Here is an 18731-nt window from a genome sequence, read left to right as displayed (position 1 = left end):
AGTTTAATGACACGTCATGATAGCTGGTGTTCTTCTTCTAAAGATTCTTCAAATTGTCAGGGTGGTCCTGGAAATTTTTGATTTCTTTATTTTTAGCATACTGGCAGATCTTATTATTTTTAACTATGTTGATCTCTGTCAGCAAATATGTTTTCTCTCACAGCAGGGATACATATATTATAGCCCAGCTCAAAGTTACCACATTTTTATGACGTTCTCTTAGGAGTGGTTTTACGTACAAACCAATTTAGCCAATATTCACATTATACATGGAATACACCAATGTCATGCCCTTAATCAAATTTAAGTTATTTGTTCCTAACTATAAATATTGATATGGATATCGAGTATCGGCCATTACAACATTTATGTAGATTAAAAAAAAAACTGGACTCGGATCTGCAAAAATATGAAATAAATACTTGAAATACAACTTATATTTGTTAATAATTATAATATTCTGACTCATATATATATATGAAAATGACATCACGACTTATTACATTTATATTTAGATATAATATATATATATGATAATTTTGGTTGGTAAAAAGTACCGTATTTGAACTATTTTAGACCACAATTCAATTAGTTATAACTGTATTTGCTAAAGGTAATAGTCTGATCTTCATGCAATCAGGATCCAATAGATCATTATTCATATTATGCAAGGTTAATAGAAATACAAAGTTATAGCATAACGCTTTTCTGACTGATGTTAGACTTCTACCACGCTTTTTAATAATGACGTCAAGGAGTAAATACTATTATTTATATGTAAGGTTGGTAATTTTGGTAAGGATACAAAAGTGTGCGAGGAGAAGGGAAGAAATACTTATGATTAAATAATATACATCTTCTTGTATCAAGAACGTTATTATTCCCGCCTTTATTATTCAATATTAATATCATATTAGATGCTGATGGAAAACTGAATAAAATGCCTAAAATAACATTGCCTTCTGTCTGCATTTCTGAAAATGGAGGAATTTGGAAAATACTTACCGTATTAGAAATAATCGTATTTGTCGATATAAATGTGCCTTTAGTCCTCTGTCTAGAATTACACGCCACTCATTATCCTCATCTCATATCAAGAGCATGGATATTCATCTATAAAAACAAGTTAACGATGAATACATCAAGTCAGACTTTAACTTTGATCTCACAAAGATGCTTATTGCATGTAATATAACCTTATCCATTGCTAATCATCCTACGTTCAAAAAATTTATAGATAAATACAGGGGTAAATTCTTCCCTTCCCGAGGAAACATCATTAATTAATAGAGGATGTTGGTAATGATGTCATTTGTAGAAATACCCCCGTTGTAAATTGTGAAGTTAAGATAATTTTCAGATAGTTTAGAGTTATCCACACCAAATTACGAAATGGAACTCTGAATTTTGTACCATCTAACAGTAAGTATTCATTTTTTTTTTTAAATCTAATCATAAAATATGATTCTATTTCAGCTAAAATTATCAAGAATTATGATACACAACTCATTAAATGGCAAAAACAACTGCTTAAATGGTCACAACAACGGGGGTAGTAGCTTTGTATGGCTCGAGACTAGTTTGTCTGACATTAGTTTCTTCACTTAAAGACTTGGGTATGATCATTAGGTTTTCCAATATTATATGGTCTATACATATTACTTTTTTATCACTTAAGGATTAGCTATGGTTCATAAGCTCCAAGACAAGGTGTTCAGAAAACTCATAAAAGGCAAAAACAACTTCTTAAATGGTCACAACAGCGGAAGTAGTTATATTGGGTGTAGCATTATAATTAGCAATTGTGCGTATCCATCATGACAATAGTATGTTGTTACACAAGCATAAATCACGGGGGGAAATCTTTTTTGATGCCCTTAATAAGGAGCAATATCGCCGGACATTACTACATAATTAGCTTTTGCGCTAAATCTTTAGGATGGATGTATAATTCTAACATTTTTTTATTAGTATTTTTATTGTCTAATTTTATGATTTTGACATTTACTTTCTTATTAATAATTATTTAGACCTCATGGGTAGAGATATATCTATCCTGTGCACAATTGTATATAACAACTTCCACATGAAGAAAAAGGGATGCTGATCTTTTTGATTAAATTCAACGTCTGGTTTGTGTTTTGCAACTTAAAGTTATGACATATTTAACTGGATTCCGATGTCAGAACAAGAAAATATTATCTGGATCAATCTATTATTTCAATATTCTGTATTAATAATTTATGATTATTATTAGTTATATGATTCTAATTGTTTAATTTTGTATATATAACATAAATGTATGATGGTTTATTTTTAGCGTGTAGATTATATTTAATTTAAGACCTCCTTAACTTGGAACTTCAAATATATTTCGAAATACTCTATTTTGTCGTTTCATTAGTTATTATTCTGAGAATATGGTTCATAATGAATTACAATTTCATGGAGTGTGACATTTTCAAATCTACTGTAACAGATAATAAACGTCTATCTCAATTATACGTAGGATATCTTCATTAAACATTTTGCTGATAAATATTTTCGTTATACCCTCAAAAATCTAATAAAGCAGGCAGCTGAAAATCACATCAGAATTTTAAACAATGATACCATAAGTATTTCTCCCCCCTTCTCCTTGCACACGTTTTTCTCTACAGGATTATCAACTTTATTTATATGTAGTTAATATACCGGTGTTATATTCTATGACGTCAAAATCTCCTGTCTTGCCCAGCAGTCGGTACGGTACATTAAATTGAAAATTCTAGCAAGCCTGATTACATGATGGTCTAACCTTGTATTTCTATCAATCTTGATATAATTCTTCCTTTTTAATATTGCTGTCACGTATGTATTTCAGTACTAAGTACTATTATGTATTAAAAGTTGAGTTTTGATACATTATCATTTGTATATAGTTAAAAAAGAAAAGGAAAATCAACATAGTAATCCTAACAATTTGAAGAATGTTTGAGAAAAGAGCAGCTTAGCTGTCATAAGTTGCTAGAAAATCAAAGAAATACAGATAAATCCCACTGTGTACCTTTAATGATTTAGGCAGGAATTACTTCAATATCGATCCTTAATTCTTCTCTGAGTCCAACAAGGAATTACACTTATAAATCCTGAACATTTTTTGGTATTTTTGCTGTCATTCAAGCACAAGTAATTAATGTATACCAATGGCGTTGATATTATATTATATATGGGGGGAGGGGGAGAAGCTTAAGCACCTCACACACACCAAACATTGAAAAAAAGGATCTGCCCGGCTTTATACTTAGTGTTTACTCATTTAAAAATAAAATAGTATTGATGACAGCCTTGTATTGATTATTCGGCTCATGTAGCAAGTACAAAGAGTATTGCTCTGGTCCAATGCCATGTTTTTTACAACTCTATTGGTAGAAGTGTGGTGTTGTTTTTTTTGTTTGTTTTTCATCTTTGTTTCATTGAATAAAAGAGCCTTTGTTCCAAAAAAAAAATGCCCTAAAATATTTTAGAGAATGACTTGTTTATATTATTAAAATTACTTATACTCTTATGCTTAAAGTACCATCGTATCAACCCTTTTTTGTAGATCTTATCTTGATATGGGATTATTTTATTTTTATATAAATTTGTATTTCACAAAAGAATATGTAAAAAAATCATTGTGCATCGTATATCGATTACTAAAACTTAATGATCTCGTAGCCTTAAACATGTGTATTTTATGAGATTGTGTGCAAACAAATCTTTGTTAAATTCAACAAATTATAAGAATGATGAATAAGTATATATTAAGCACAAATTATGTATTACTCAAACGTGATTGATGACAATAAGTAATTGTATACGTAGTTACAAGTTGTTGATCATATAGTTTCGTATTTTTTACTGATAAAGATCTCATAATTTAATTTCTCATATCTTTGTATTAGATTTCTTTTATTTATTGATCTAGAAATCCCGTTGTTGCTAAAATTGTTATGAAAAGAAATTTAATCAGGGATTTTGGAATCTAGAGAAATCCTTGAGTTAGGACTTTTTAAGCCCGAATTAGAGTCAATTATTACTTGAATGGGTGTTAAATTATTTTTTCTCGTCTGTAATACATATAAAACACTAGCATAGGAACACAAATTTTAGAAATTTAATTTAAAACAAGAATTGAAATATCTTTAAACACAGAATCTAAAATTGGTCTCAGTTTTCGCTGACTTTTCTAGTTTCTGAGATATCTACGTTTATTATAATTTGGGACGAATATCTTTCCGTGTTTTTATTATTTTTTTTAATTATTTCAAAAATGTTTTGATAGCGTTTGTAACTTGTTTTCAACTCGGGATATTTATTTTTAAAACACAAGACTCTTCTTTATAACTTATTCATAATTTAAAGTAATGAGGAATATCATTATATAAGATATAGAAAAATGTTCCATCTTTTCAAGTTTTGTTCGATTTTGTATTTTTGTCTTAAATCCAATAATCAAGATGTGTAAGGTTGTGTGTTTAACACACCTTAAAACTTCCGTTGAATAACTTTCCTTTTTAATTTATATTATGTAAATATTGTCAACTCTTCGGGAAGATGCAAGTTTTTGATATTTTAATAGTTATATAGGTATGTACCTACAATGTATTACAAGTTCTGAAATAAAGGTTAGACATGATTTCTCATCAGTTAAAGTTGAAGACAAATAACTGTATCACAAAAGCTTTTCGTTTATTCTGTTGATACACTTTTGATTTGGCTTGATGAAGCTTAAACATAATAAAGAGAAAATATATTTTTAAATTTGATAAATTTCATAGCGAAATACTCAAATATATTTGTAGAATAAGAAAAATAATTATAAATGTTAAGTCAACATTTATGAGTGATTTCATATTTTATTTTGTACCCTGAAGGGATTGGTGGTGCAAGTGGATAAAAACCTTTGAAATTTAAACTTCAAAACTCATACATATAAATAAATAAAATTTTATTAGAAAGCCAAGAATTATTAAGATTAAAAGATTGAATTGATTGATGGTATTTTAGTATGAGGAAGTTGCGTGATAAAGAAAAAGTCGTCGGTGAAATTGAAACGTCATCATCAAATAAGCTGCAAATGAGAATTCTGATTGGCCCAAAGACTTAGTGAGTGCTGATACTAACATAACAAAAATAAACACGGATCACTTAATTATTATTTATAAAATAAATAGAAAAACTAAGGATTAACAAAAAATAATATCCATTGATTTGAATGTCAGTATGTCTCTAACTTTTTCAAAAAAGTTGTATAGTCAAGTGCCTTATTGTGTACGTAGGTAAGCTGCAAATATGATTCAATTTCTCCTTTTTAAAGTGTGTTTTAAGGCTAGGTTACCTCATCTATGATGCATGTACATTTATACGTCGGTGTATTATATCTTAATTATTTTTAATAATAATATAATATATTTGTTGATTAAAGGAACTCTCCGTAAGACCAAATTTTCTTCCAATATCTGTCTATATAATTACAATCCAACCTAAGTCGGCTGTACACGAACAATAGATGTGGAAATCTGCCTTAAAAATGTTGGAAAGGAATTGCTATTTATCTTGTTGTTACTTGTCGCAATTTCTCCGTTTTAGAAATCTTAGTCGTCAACAGTTATTTTTCGTGGTTTGTACAGGATCCCTTCTAATCTCATTTCTAGTATTCTTCGAGATCTTCTTCCAATTTCCCGTAGATGAGCATGAAATCCCCGTATCAGCTCCAAGTATTAAAAAAACACCACAAAAATCCCTACTCTTTCGTATACCAGAGGTTGCCCCAGATATGAAAGGGAAATACACCCCCAACAAGTAATTCATTCATATATTCAAAATTTTACTTCCGTCAAATAATATAATCCTCTTTTATTTGAGTCTAGATTCGGTCTCATACCTTGTGGTGATGGAACATATTTTACAGTCGCGAAACTCAACGATGATTACTGTGATTGTGAGAGCACTGGGTTTGATGAACCTTCCACAAATGCCTGCTCAAAGGGCGTCTTTCAATGCTCAGGATCTAATGTGCAGATACCTTCATCATCCGTTAATGATGGTATTTGTGATTGCTGTGATGGGTCAGATGAATACGATGGAAGTATACGGACTTGGTTATCTATGGAGGAACAGGAAAGACTCTTTAGGTTCATTGCTCCCTGCAATAATTCTTGTTGATAATAATTTGATTCACGTACTTAAATAGTTTTAGGATTTTTATTAATTGTGTTGAATACAAAAATATAGAATTATTTATTTATATATACAAATAATTTAAAATTCATCTATTTTCTTCATATAGGATACATTAATTAGAATATATTCTTATAGAATATAAAACTATCTTTTTCAGGTACATTTATTAATATTAGGTTTTGCTTTTTTAAAGACTGTATGATCTGCTGCAAGGCCTTGATGAATATATTATACGAGGGTAAGAAAGTTCAATATGCTTGTGAATCGATAACCAATTTATTAATTTAGATATGGGCATAAAATATAAATATTGTTGTTGTTTTTTTTTTTGAGAACCTTATTCCAATGATTTTTCAATTACCTTAATTTTTTATTGAAAACCGGGTTTTTTTAGACATTTTACGACCCCCTTCTGGGCATCTGGGAATCATTGACCTATAGTGGTCAGTTGATCTCTGTTTACTTCAAGGAGCAAAATAGATCAGGGGGAAACGAGCCTGGATTTTATAAAGGATGGTTGTATCGTTGGGATTCCTATATTTCAACATGCCATACTCTTATTTTTGTGTTGTAAAATAATTATTGGAGTCCATGGGCATTTCATCATTGTTACCGGTTAATTTTGCTTAGAAGTATTATTACATTCTAAAATTCAAACTACCCAACGCATGCATATTGAACATAGTTAACCTCGTATGTATGAAAATTAATTCGTTGATAATTTCTATTCTTTCAATTTGCCATCCTCGTTAATTTGAGATCTCTTACTAAAGAAAAGAGCAAGTCCATAGCTAAGTAGATTCAAGCATTTAAATACAAAATACAAAGTCATTAAACTTGCACTCATAGTTGAGTTTTCATAGATTAAGCAATTTCCACTCTCTCCTTCACAATTGCTGGATTTCCAAAGGGTGCATTCTCTATCAATCATATATCCAAATATCATGGGTCCTGGTATACTTCCGATCAATCTAAAATATCAAGAAAATGTACATATTGTTTTTGGTTTTTTAAATATCAAAGTACCTTAAGATAATTGTACTCAATCCAAGGGCTAAGGATTTATGAACAGGTTCGACCGATCGTAGTGTTGCAAATATTGTTGACATTGATGACATAAAAGTAATAAAAATGTTGACACCCATGAGTAAGATAAAAGGAACTAGATAGCTACAAGTGGAATCGACTTTGCAGGAATCGATATGTTTTGTAGCAGTACTTTGATGAGGTATACACTGGCAGTTATTGAAAAAAGTGTCATTAGACTGAAGACCGCAGCCTGCATAACAAGGATTGTAATATAGATTTCCATCGGCTCCACAGATTGGATCATAGTTGGATTTTGAGCATGAACAGTTGTAATTGCATGGAGCATTCAATCCAGATAAAACAATCGAACCCTTTGTATCGTTGATATAGGGGGTTGTTACTCCAGCAAACGGGGTATTTTGACAAATTAGAAGGAATGAAAACCCTAAGGGTATGCCTATGACTTGACATATCAAGTAGAGTTTAATAACACCACTTCTATTCAATTTCAATTTCTTGGTGAACCAGCCACCCATAAAAGTTCCTAGGCCCCCTGATGGTACAGCAACCATTCCAACAATTGTAGCAGCATATGCTGACGATATAAAATATTGAGATTCAACGTACCTAAGTAAAGTATATGCACATAAGTAAGATACTTTGATTTTCAGAAATATGCGAATAATTATTTATTTTTACTTGGGTAAAAAAGTCGTTAAACCGGATAACCAGAATCCGTCAATTCCTCCTCCAATACATAACAGCATATATGTAGGATTAATAAAAAGGGTTTTTAGAGCCTTAGGTAATTTTTTAATAGTTGAAAATTCGTCAAAGCTTTTTGAATCATGTGGCGGAGAGCCAGGTAAAATGGATGGATACCGACTCACGAGTGCTGCACATATCCAAGACACAACTGCCATGATAGTAAATCCTAACCACCAGGATCCGACCCATAGGGTACTGGGAATTTGAACTATTTCTTCATATGAAAGTTGATAAAAATCCGTGTAGATATTAAGGAGTTGGCCCCCAGCAACAAATCCTACGGCTGGTCCAATGACAAAGAATGTCTAAACGTGAAAAAAGATCATATATAAGTACAATATTTCTGGCAAAATGTGTAGAATTAACAAACTTACAGAGAATATACCAATGTACAGTGGGGCTAATTTCGGCCCTACTGATTCATCAATCAATGTATTCCCTAGGGTTATTAACGGAGATGCTCCAATTCCCTGTAATATTTGACCAAATATGAAGAAATATTTATAATTTCCCAATGATTCATGGCTTCCACATTTTGGTTTTGAAAAATTTTCAGAGTGCCTGAATTGGCAAATTTGGTGATAATTAAAGGAAGCAAGAGTACTATTGGAAGGATTGTCTACCGTGCCCTCAATATAGTAACCTGTTATAAAATGAGGCAAAGAAAATATTAAGGATCCCATACCCATGATGGCAAGGCCCAGTGCAATGTATCTGAAATATTGAAATGAGTTTCAAATGTAACTTTATTCGAATGTTTACAACTTAGTTCTTGCTAATAATAATTACTTACCTAGGTTTTGAAGAACCAAAACGACCACCAAGATATGAGAGTGGAATTACACATAGTGTAGAGCCAAAGTCATAACTTGATGCAATTATACCCGTTTCTCGAGATGAAAGATGAAACCGTTTTTCAAGGGTTGAGATGACGACATTTACAAACCCATTTACGACGATTCCCTGTCAAGAAATATAATTTATTAAGTCTATTTTTTTTAATTAACCTTCCGTTACAAAACCCCTATTATATGATTGGTTAATATTTGAATACATGTACAATCAAATACGGATAGAAGGAAAATTAATTTAAAAGCAAGGTTAATAGAAATACAGGGTTATACTAACACGCTTTTCCGACTGATGTTTGACGTCCACCACGCTTTTTGATAGTGACGTCAAAGAGTACTGTTACTATTAATCATATAATTTCTAGTATTATATGTTGTTTTTATATGGTTTTTATATTCTATTACGTCAAAATCTGTGTCTTTTCCAGCATTCGGTACGGTACATCAAATTGAAAATTCTAGCAAGCCCAATTACATGATGGACGGTCTTAACCTTTTATTTCTATTAACCTTGGCTTAAAAGCAATTTTGTATCAGGCAAAATATTTTACTCCATAAACTACTTAACATAAAAGCAGCATGATACTAAAAGAATAAGTGCAACTTTTTGACGACACTTTTAAAAAATGGTAATTTTACTTGATATGCTAAGTATGAGTTGTCAAAATACCCAATTTGCTGGATTAAAAACCCCTTATATCAACGATATAAAATGATGTGATTGCTTTATCTGAATTGAATGTTCCATGTAATTGCAAAAAAATAGTCAAAATTGTTTAACAAACAAACAAAAACGACAGACTGCATTAAATAAATATGATTTGGAACTAATAGCAAATTGTCTTATTTTATTCTGCAGTTGACCAATACCAAATTAATCAAAATTTTAATATTCATTTCGGATAAGAACAACCTTTATACTGAAACCAAGGAGCAGTTATTATCCGAATTTGACTTTATTTTATGAATTATCCACGTTAATCATTTTTCTTACCTGAATGAGGGACGCAAAACAGAGAACCATTAAAAGTCCCTTTGCACTTATAAAAATATTTCCTTTCCCAATATTAGTTTCATCATCTTTTGAGGAGTAATATGATGAGATCATTTCATTCTTTGGCGTGGAACTATTCTTTGTGTCCTCACTTTTGTCCATCACGAAAGCAGAATTCGTTACTCCTTCTTTTTCAGAAGAGTCCATTGTGATGAAAATAATATTGTTTCAATTTCCTGCATTTGAAAAAAAGAAATAATAAAAGACTTTGATTAAATCCTCTCCATGAGATTAGAGTAATCTTCATTCAAATCAAAGAACACAGGGATACTGTATTCATAAACTTTGTATGTGTACAGAACTAAATCATTTAGAGGCATTCAATATACATAATTCATGAAAATTATCTTTTGTATGTTGTATATAGTATACATATATTTATTATTTGCAGCCCAACGGAAGTTAATGATGACATATAAGTGTTTCGATCTCATTATAATATAATATACACACTTACACACTTTATTACAATAGTAATGATAGACTGTGACTCAAGTTGAAATATAAAACGGTGTATATTAAGAAACTTTGATAATTATATTATTTATGATTTAAGAGTGAGAAGGGTCCACATATGGCAGAGAGTACTAGAGAGATAACTGGAGAACGCACTCTTTTTTAAAGGATTTTTTGTCTACAAATCTAGTCTCATGTAGAACTAGTATTTTTTGAAACTTAATTCAAATTTCCGCCACAAAACAATTAAAGCTTTATTTTATTCCGATAAAGAATATGTTTACGACAAACCATGTTCATCGAGACTGAAATAGATACGTTGATTGCTACGAATAAACAGAGGGGTCCGCAAGATTATATTTAGAGGGGGGACCTGACTTTAAAATTTTTACAATTTTTAATTTAAAAATTAAAATTTTTACTTTGCTGCATAATTTCCCCGAATGACAACCTTTTTTAAAAAAAAAGAAATCCTTAAAAAAAATTCCGTTCGCGCTGAAGAATGTCTTCATGAATTTTAGGAAACCTCTAATGATACAGGCAGTATTAAAAAAGAGTTAATTAATCCATTAATAACTAGAATTTTATACTCAGTAGAGCGGATCCTCCATCTAAAATCATTTTTGATAAAATTTATGGTGAATTATACGCCTGTAACGTTTCTCAAAATTTAATGTCCTCAGTTAACATAATATTTATATTGTATTTTTTATTCTGACAAAGTTTTACCAAAAACCGTTTCCTGAACTTTTTGTCATCCTGCTTACAAACAGACAAGCAAACTAAGCAACGGAAGTGATTACATACTCTCTGTTTAACCTCCTTGTCGGAGGCAAAAGTACATATATAATATGAATAATTCACAAATTATAAACTAATCTAAAATACAAAAAAATATTTTAATGCCTTAATTTTTTTTAGCTTTCTTTTCTGATTCATTATTTTTGGCTGTAATTTTTTTAAATGTAACTGGCTACTCTTATCTGCAGTATAAATTTTATAAAATAAATCAAACATTCTTGAAGAAAGTAATCTCAAATAAGTCTTAAAATCATTACCATTATCCCACTTTGAGCGGATAATCCATAACACACTTTTCTTTACTCATAAGTATTTCCAAAAGTGCAGTTTTAAATAAATGTTCAGGATGTTTAGAAGAATAAAATATTTTTTCTTATAAAATCCTCATTTTCAAATACGTTTTTTTGTAAATTATGTAATATGTGAACAAATGTGAGAAACATAAAATCACGTGGCCTTACAGGGGGAGGATGGAGAGGTTACTTTTGACATCAACAGTGAAAGAACCCCATCTTCTTTGTTGCAACACACTTTTTATGAGTGTCCTTTGAGTTCTTCGAACTTTTTTTTATATAAATATTCTACCCTTAACAGTCCTGATGCCAAAAGGCCTGCAATTTTCATCATTCAAACACCGAGGCCCTCAAAGCACTCTAAATTAGTAGTGGGTACCATGACGGAGAACTACATCAGTAGCAGGTTCAAGGCCTTACGCCACCGCCCGGTAGCCATCATTGCTGCCAAGGCGCTGCATTAAGGATTAAGAGAGCTCGGACAAACATTTATTGATAGTGTTAATTTGTTGAAATTGTATTGTTAGTTAATAAATTATATCTTGTTGAAGCTTAAAATTCAAAGTGTTAAGACTTTATGTGACCCCTCGGTACAAAAGGACATTTTCAAAAAGTACTGCAATCTTCCTTGCATTACTTATTCTTTTTTAATCTTTTATATAATTACGCTTTACACCAAGCATGTTTTTTTAGCCAGAGAAGGGCTCTCAAGAGATTTCTGGAATTGACTTTCTTCAGTTTATAATCAATGAGTTATAACTTAAGTAGTAGTATTTCTTAATGTACAATAATTTTCAGTGAAAGTTAATCATTCAAAATCATATAAAATAATTTCGTATATTTTCTTTTTTTTTAATTTTGAACTTAAACTCGATATTTTTTTTATTGTTGCAACCGTCTCTGGCTACAAGTCGCATTCAAAAATATCTGTGGGAAAACTGGTTATAGGTTTAAAGTTTAATTTAATTTAAACAGTATGAACTTTGTGTCTTAGGGAGTGCCGAAAAACAAAAATCTAGAAAATTGAGTATGGCTTATTTATACTTCTAAATGCAAAAAAAAAAAAGTATAACTGCCAAATTTCAGATAGGATAACATCTTTTTCAGCAGTGTCATATTTTGCTATGGAATAACTATATAGATTTAAATCAAAGTAAATAACAAATTGATTCAAACATTCAGTATTAGAAAAATTAATTATTGATTACAGGTAATAAAAAATGTATATAACCACTGAAAGTAAAATAGAAGCGAATATCTTTTTTTTTTCTTTTTCTTCAAGTTAATCCTTACATTTCAATTTAATAAAAATTCACTTTAAAAAAAGTGTGATTTAAATTCATTTTTGGCCAATTTAGTTTATAATATATAATATGAAATTAAATGATATAAGCTAGTTAGGTTGTGTGAATATATTTCACAATAATATTCTGAAGAAAAAACTTAAATCGTTTATATCTATCAATTAATCAATTATTTTGAATATGAAGCATCTTTAAACTTGTTTTAAGCCCCTAACAACTAAATTATTTTTAGATTTTATTAAATATCATTACTTAAAAACTCAATAAGATTTTAAATTATTTTGCATGGAATATTATTGTAATCTGTATTTAACGCGACTAACCAGCTTATTTTATTAAATTTCTTAATAAATATTAAAAACTAAACTGATCAAAAATCAACCCATTATTATGGGCAATTTTTTTTTATTGAAATATAAAGTCTACAACTTTGGTTAGGATATAAAGCACTTGAAGAAAAAATAAAAAGATATTTTCTTCGAAGCAAGGTACTTCATTTAATCGATTTTTTAGTGGTTATATACATTTTTTATTAACTGTAATCAAGATAAAGTAATACATAATTCATTTTTCAAATGCTGAATGTTTGTATCCATTGGTTATTTACTTTGATTTTTATTTATATAGTTATTTTATGTCGAAATGTGGCACTTCATCTTAAAACGATTTTTTTAATAGGCTTTAAAGGTTAAATCTTTGGAGGTTGAAAGTTTTAATAGCATTCTATGGCTTTAATATCAAAATAAATTAATTGCAAAAATGTTGTTGCATTTTAATTGCTGTTGAAAGAGCTGTTTAAAATGTGAACTGAAAATCATTAAAATATTACAACGACTTGACAAAAGTTGGTTTATATATTTGCAAGATTTGCATGTCTTACTTCGAGTTCAAAAATGACTACATATACTTTTCAATAATGGATATTTATTGTATTTAGAAAAATAATATTGTAAATGTGTATTTATTTTAACAACGAAGAATCGTTTATTATATTTTTTTTATATATATAAATGAAAGGAATATTAGTATAAATATGTTATTAAAATTAAATAAACTTCAAAATAAAGTGTCACTTATACTAATCAACTATTGCTATGCTTCATATTGGCAAAAAGGTACCAATAATAAGTTTACTTGGATTGATTCACAGAAAGGGCTGTCTCTAGGGCTTGTTTACTATGAGTGGGATCTAAAATAAAGATCAATTGGTGGCGTAAAACACGAGACCTAGGACATGGATTGTAGTAACTATTGTTCAAAAGTAATTGAAATAGTCCTTTTTTAGTCAAATACGGTTATTAGTAGCATTTAAGAGATCAGAAAATATATCTTTTCAGATTAAGTTGGACTTAAAATCTATATCGCTCTCACTTCTGCTTGTTACTAAAATAAATAATATTTTATTGGAATCTACTCATGAGTATGATAAGCAATAACCCATAAAAATATAACTTATCGCTTTGTTTCGAATATTTTTCAGTATGAAGTTAGGGAAAAAGTAATTTCGTATTTTTCGCCTCTTTTGTAACTGAGTACATTTTGTTCATTATTGGTCACATCAGATCATATGATAAAACCTTGTAAAGCTGTTAGTGTATACTTTAAACGATTTTCGAAAATATTACGCTTGGCCGATTCAGTCGTGAATTATCGTACGTCGGGTATGAAGGTCTTAATGCAAGAAATTCGATATATTTTACATTTTTACTATCTGAAGGAGAAAAACGGGTCGAAAGCGACCAAAAAAATTTGCGATGTATATGGGGCCAATTATCTTTCAGTGCGTGTTGCACAAAGGGGTTCAAACGATTTTTTTCCCCTCAATTCTGCCTCTAATGTGGATAACTTGGGCGTTCGAAGCTGTCGATCGAACAAAAGTGGCTAGTATTGGTCAATTGGAGACAACAAGACATCATCAAGATAACGCCAGGCCCCCACATCTTTGATGACGCGCCAGAAGCTCTGGGAGATCCGATGGGAAGTTCTTATGCATCCACCTTACAGTCCAGACCTGGCAACAAGGGACTACCATCTGTTCCTATCTATGGCCATCGCGCATTGGGTGTAAAAATCAATTCAGGGTTGTAGAAATTGGCTATCTGAGTTCAGGGTCATTATGAAATTGGATTCTCCATCACAACAAGTTATCAAACAGAACAGGGAATATTTGGCTTAAATTGGATGATTGAAACACTAAATATAAAGTATTGAAATAAAATGAAAAATATGAGATTACTTTATAAAAAGTTTGACACGTCTTAGTCAAACCAGCTCCGAGCCACAAACAAAAAGTGTATCGACTGGACACGGTAAAAAAATATGTCACGTGGATATAAGAAAATAACCTATCCAATATTTCATTGATCTGCAAACTCATCTTTAGGTTTATACATTACATCTTTGTCAGTGATTGAAAAGACAAACAACCTTTATTTAGTAATAAAGGTTAAGAATACCGTAAGGAAATTTTGAAAATTCTTCAAGTCAACTTTTGTTCTTTTTTTTAATTTTTACATTTTAAAAAAAATAAGAGATTGAACATAAAAATATTTGATGCGCCCATCCACTATGTTGTCCATATTTACATACCTATTTATTACTACTTCTTCACGTCATCACTCCATGTTCTTTGTCTGTATATCATGGTGTTACCCTCGCTAAAACAAAACAAAAAACTACTTATTTTACTGTTAGCTGTACCTCTTCTAATTCGATACGTCATGGCTATTTCATAATGTATTCTTTTTTATAAAAAATAACCAAAGTAGTAAGAAATAGTATACTTAAGCTCCGTTTCCAAAAGGACAAGAATACAATTTCTTGTTGATTGATCCCTCTAGGCGTTGTACAATTGCTATCATACATAAATACAAATGTATAGGTACGCTTTAAAAAATAATATATTTCTGAGCAGTATTATAATCCAGTATCAAATTGTTGAGAAATAATATAGCAATGATAGTCTGGGAGAATTAAGAAATAAATAGCAGTTGGTATGAATGACTTATTTGTCTAACGACCAAATGATTTCAGGCTTCTCTTTCTTTCTGGAGGAAAGATTACATGATACAATTAAGGTAAGGGCGTGCTACGGTGCAAAATGAAGATGACATTATAGAGCAATAGTTCTTAAAATGTGCACCCAATGCTTTGTCAGGCACGCTCTGTATTATTCTTTAAATACCTATTAAATATTTGCCCTATTTTGTATATAGTACTCCAGCTAGTATCTATACTGTTTTAAGAATCCTCAAACTGTATTATGTTTGAGAACAACTATCATTGAACTATTAAATTATACATAGGTGTTTTTCATTATGACAACTTTTCCTTATTTTCAAAGTGCAAAAAAAAAAAAGATGAAGAATACACATTACACACAAAATATACATTCAAACCTGTATTAAGCGGACAGACAAGGGAAACTGAAATAGTTTTAGTTAAGGTGACCTTTAAACAAGATTTCCTATTTTTTAAAAGTTAAATTTGAAAACTTGATATGAGCGCTTAGTTCACCGGTAAATGCTTAAAACAGATGGTCGTTAGACCAAGTTTGACTGTATAAGCAGGAATAGAGATGAAAACATTAATAAGTAGACATATGAATGGTGTAACTAAGAGTGTTCTTAAACATATGTTTTCCAATCAAAGTTTGTTTGTTTTTTTCCGCCAGATTGATTTATATTCGTTATAATAGTATACAGACATCAATATGGTCAAAGGATATAGAAAATATATATAGCTTTTATGATTTTTCTCATAATTGAGTATGGATATATTCTTCTAATATTGATCGTCAATTTATATCAATAAATTATTAAAATTAACTATTTGGTAGGTGTATTATTACTTAAAGTATCGAAAATTCATGATCACAAGAAAATAATTAAAAATAGATTGATTTTATTTGAAATACCATATCAGGACCAGATGCAGTCCTATAAATCAATAAAAAGTTTAAACTACAGCTAACAGTCTTAGGTATCTTAACCAGTAATTTGAATACATAACCTACAATTGATCTAAATATGTCTTTGAAATATTGGATACATAATAAAATTTATTATGAAAAAAAATGAATGTTTTCTTATTTTTTTTATCTTTGTTCAAGATTATAAGAATCAAAAAAAGTTTTTTTCTTAAATTACCACTTAAATAAACACATCATTACGGATGAAGGATAGACATATTGTATCAAATAATTATTTTCACGTAAACAATACTTTCAATCAATAGCTGATACAAATTTACACATGTAGTGTGACCAACCATCCACTTATCCCCATCACAAAAGTCTCCTCTTTTTACATACTGTTGGATCATTTATTTAAAGCAAATTTTGCTTATAAATATTTTACTTCAATATTATGTTGGTAGAAAATAAAATTATAGAAAGACAAAAATAAACTAAAAACCACCTCAACTTCCACAAGATGGCGCAGATAACTATATAAACTACTAAACAACTCAAGGTGGCGCCACTATACTCGTTTATGTATACAAACTACAAATCAGTAAACAACAGTCATGTCCCATTAATACATTTATTAATTTTTTTAAATATTAACATCTGTGCCAAGAAATCAATATATATGATACCCCTAATTTGTATGCCTTTGTGCTGAATAAGGATTGTTTAGTAAAGACATACAAGTATGAGTTTTGTGTCAAGTTATGACCTAAAAATTAGTGTTGCATCGGTACCCCAATTTTGACGTCCAGTTCAAAATCCTTAAGACAGCAAATCTCTGCCCAAGGACTTTATTATAGATAGTAGTCTGTGACGTCATCCCCACTCAATCTCGGGTTTCTACGATTCAATTTGTTTAAGAATAATAAATATTTTATATAGGCCACAATTATGTAAGAACAATGGTAAACTATTTTTACTCATGAAGATACTTAAGTTGTACTAAACACCATAATTAGTTGTTTACCTGATATACTTTACTATAAAATGTATTGTAAAGGGGGCTTTAAAATTTAGGACGTTTTTCAAGGATCCATAACAGGGTCTGGAGGGATTTTAAGTTTGAAGGATTGAAAATGAAGGTCTCTGTAGGAGACGACCCCCACTGAATGCCTACCATAGGCTGCACATCTTACCTTTTTGCTGCTAGTAAAGTGGAGTTGCTTCGTCTTTATGAAAGGAAAAAGAAATAATTTCACTTCATTTGTCGCAATCACTCTGAACTAGTCGATTTCATAAACATATCTAACTCCTTTAATAATTATATACTTTACACAAAAATAATAATCATTATTTCCTGAACAGGTATAAATAGTGCCTTCACTTTTGTCGAGGGTACAAATATACATACAATGTCTGTATTTTAAAAAAGACGGCGATGGTAGATATATGAATGATGTATGAGCCTACCTCTATAGACAAACATATTAGAACACATAGAACTCCTTTACCATACACATTTGTAGTCTGTATGATATACCTACATACGTAGATTGAGAACTATGTAGACGAGCCCGGAGCAAGAGTCAACATGTGTGAACCTTGTCCCTTTTTTTATTTTTAAGAAAATTATAAATAAATAAAACTTACGGTAAAGCTGTTTTAAGAGGATCTTCAATATAAAAAAAGTAATAATGGCCTAGATTTCTCTCATATCTAATATCTATATGAATATAGGACTTATAATATGTAGTTTGATGGACCTTTAACATATCAAAGTACGAGAGTGGTCTGAAAAGGCTCCGACCTAACAAATATACAAGACATTCTTTCTGAATTTTTGTTTTTCAACAAAGTCTCCTTGTTACTCAGAATGCTTATCTCAGCAATGATTTCATCTCTGTAAACCGTCCAAATACTACTTGGCAGTTTTTTCTATATAAAATAATTGTTAACGAGACGCTTTTTGTTTTTGGCGCAATTACTTCAAGTTGGATTGATTCAGACCTGTCAAATTTCAACACAAGTCTTTATATGTGTTCCATTGTTTGAATCTAT

At 30.2% G+C, this 18731-nt stretch overlaps 2 protein-coding genes and 1 long non-coding RNA gene across 7 annotated transcripts in view; 2 read left to right on the top strand and 1 right to left on the bottom strand.

Annotated features, from left to right (window-relative positions):
- LOC139905780 (uncharacterized) overlaps positions 1-2338 on the top strand; it is a 64829-nt gene extending 62491 nt beyond the window's left edge. Inside the window, exons 2-4 of the long non-coding RNA XR_011780829.1 lie at positions 1477-1616; positions 1679-1945; positions 2031-2338. This is a non-coding gene — a long non-coding RNA (uncharacterized lncRNA). The remainder of the gene's footprint in view (positions 1-1476; positions 1617-1678; positions 1946-2030) is intronic.
- Positions 2339-5128: 2790 nt separating this feature from the next.
- LOC121119693 (uncharacterized) lies at positions 5129-6271 on the top strand. 3 transcript variants are annotated; one of them, XM_040714434.2, is made up of 3 exons: positions 5129-5303; positions 5614-5826; positions 5895-6271. In XM_040714434.2, the coding sequence occupies exons 1-3, from the start codon at positions 5248-5250 to the stop codon at positions 6187-6189; spliced, it is 564 nt and encodes a 187-aa protein (XP_040570368.1). In that variant the 5' UTR covers positions 5129-5247; the 3' UTR covers positions 6190-6271. The 3 variants fall into 3 exon arrangements, with proteins under 3 accessions (XP_040570368.1, XP_040570366.1, XP_040570365.1); XM_040714432.2 differs by having other exon boundaries at positions 5131-5303; positions 5450-5826; XM_040714431.2 differs by having other exon boundaries at positions 5158-5295; positions 5450-5826.
- Positions 6215-18061, bottom strand: Oatp26F (Organic anion transporting polypeptide 26F). 3 transcript variants are annotated; one of them, XM_040714428.2, is made up of 7 exons: positions 17870-18061; positions 9850-10085; positions 8798-8967; positions 8379-8718; positions 7936-8309; positions 7234-7863; positions 6215-7178 (listed from the first exon to the last, which is right to left on the bottom strand). In XM_040714428.2, the coding sequence occupies exons 2-7, from the start codon at positions 10054-10056 to the stop codon at positions 6932-6934; spliced, it is 1968 nt and encodes a 655-aa protein (XP_040570362.1). In that variant the 5' UTR covers positions 10057-10085; positions 17870-18061; the 3' UTR covers positions 6215-6931. The 3 variants fall into 3 exon arrangements, with proteins under 3 accessions (XP_040570362.1, XP_040570363.1, XP_040570364.1); XM_040714429.2 differs by lacking the exon at positions 17870-18061 and adding an exon at positions 10367-10542; XM_040714430.2 differs by lacking the exon at positions 17870-18061 and adding an exon at positions 10282-10302.
- Between the last annotated feature and the right edge of the window lie 670 nt (positions 18062-18731).

Source organism: Lepeophtheirus salmonis, chromosome 6 (genome assembly GCF_016086655.4).
Source record: "Lepeophtheirus salmonis chromosome 6, UVic_Lsal_1.4, whole genome shotgun sequence".
NCBI classification, from domain to species: domain Eukaryota; kingdom Metazoa; phylum Arthropoda; class Copepoda; order Siphonostomatoida; family Caligidae; genus Lepeophtheirus; species Lepeophtheirus salmonis.
Note: the sequence above shows the minus strand (reverse complement) of the source record. Positions and strands in the feature narration are given on the sequence as shown.

Excerpts from the sequence above, each read along its gene's own strand:
- LOC121119693 (XM_040714432.2), top strand. The coding sequence starts at position 5,534 with ATGTGGAAATCTGCCTTAAAAATGTTGGAAAGGAATTGCTATTTATCT. Across the intron at positions 5,827-5,894 it reads GGGAAATACACCCCCAACAA|ATTCGGTCTCATACCTTGTG; the intron begins GTAATTCATTCA and ends ATTTGAGTCTAG.
- Oatp26F (XM_040714428.2), bottom strand. The coding sequence starts at position 10,056 with ATGGACTCTTCTGAAAAAGAAGGAGTAACGAATTCTGCTTTCGTGATG. Across the intron at positions 7,864-7,935 it reads TTAACGACTTTTTTACCCAA|GTACGTTGAATCTCAATATT; the intron begins GTAAAAATAAAT and ends TACTTTACTTAG. Across the intron at positions 7,179-7,233 it reads TTGAGTACAATTATCTTAAG|ATTGATCGGAAGTATACCAG; the intron begins GTACTTTGATAT and ends TTGATATTTTAG.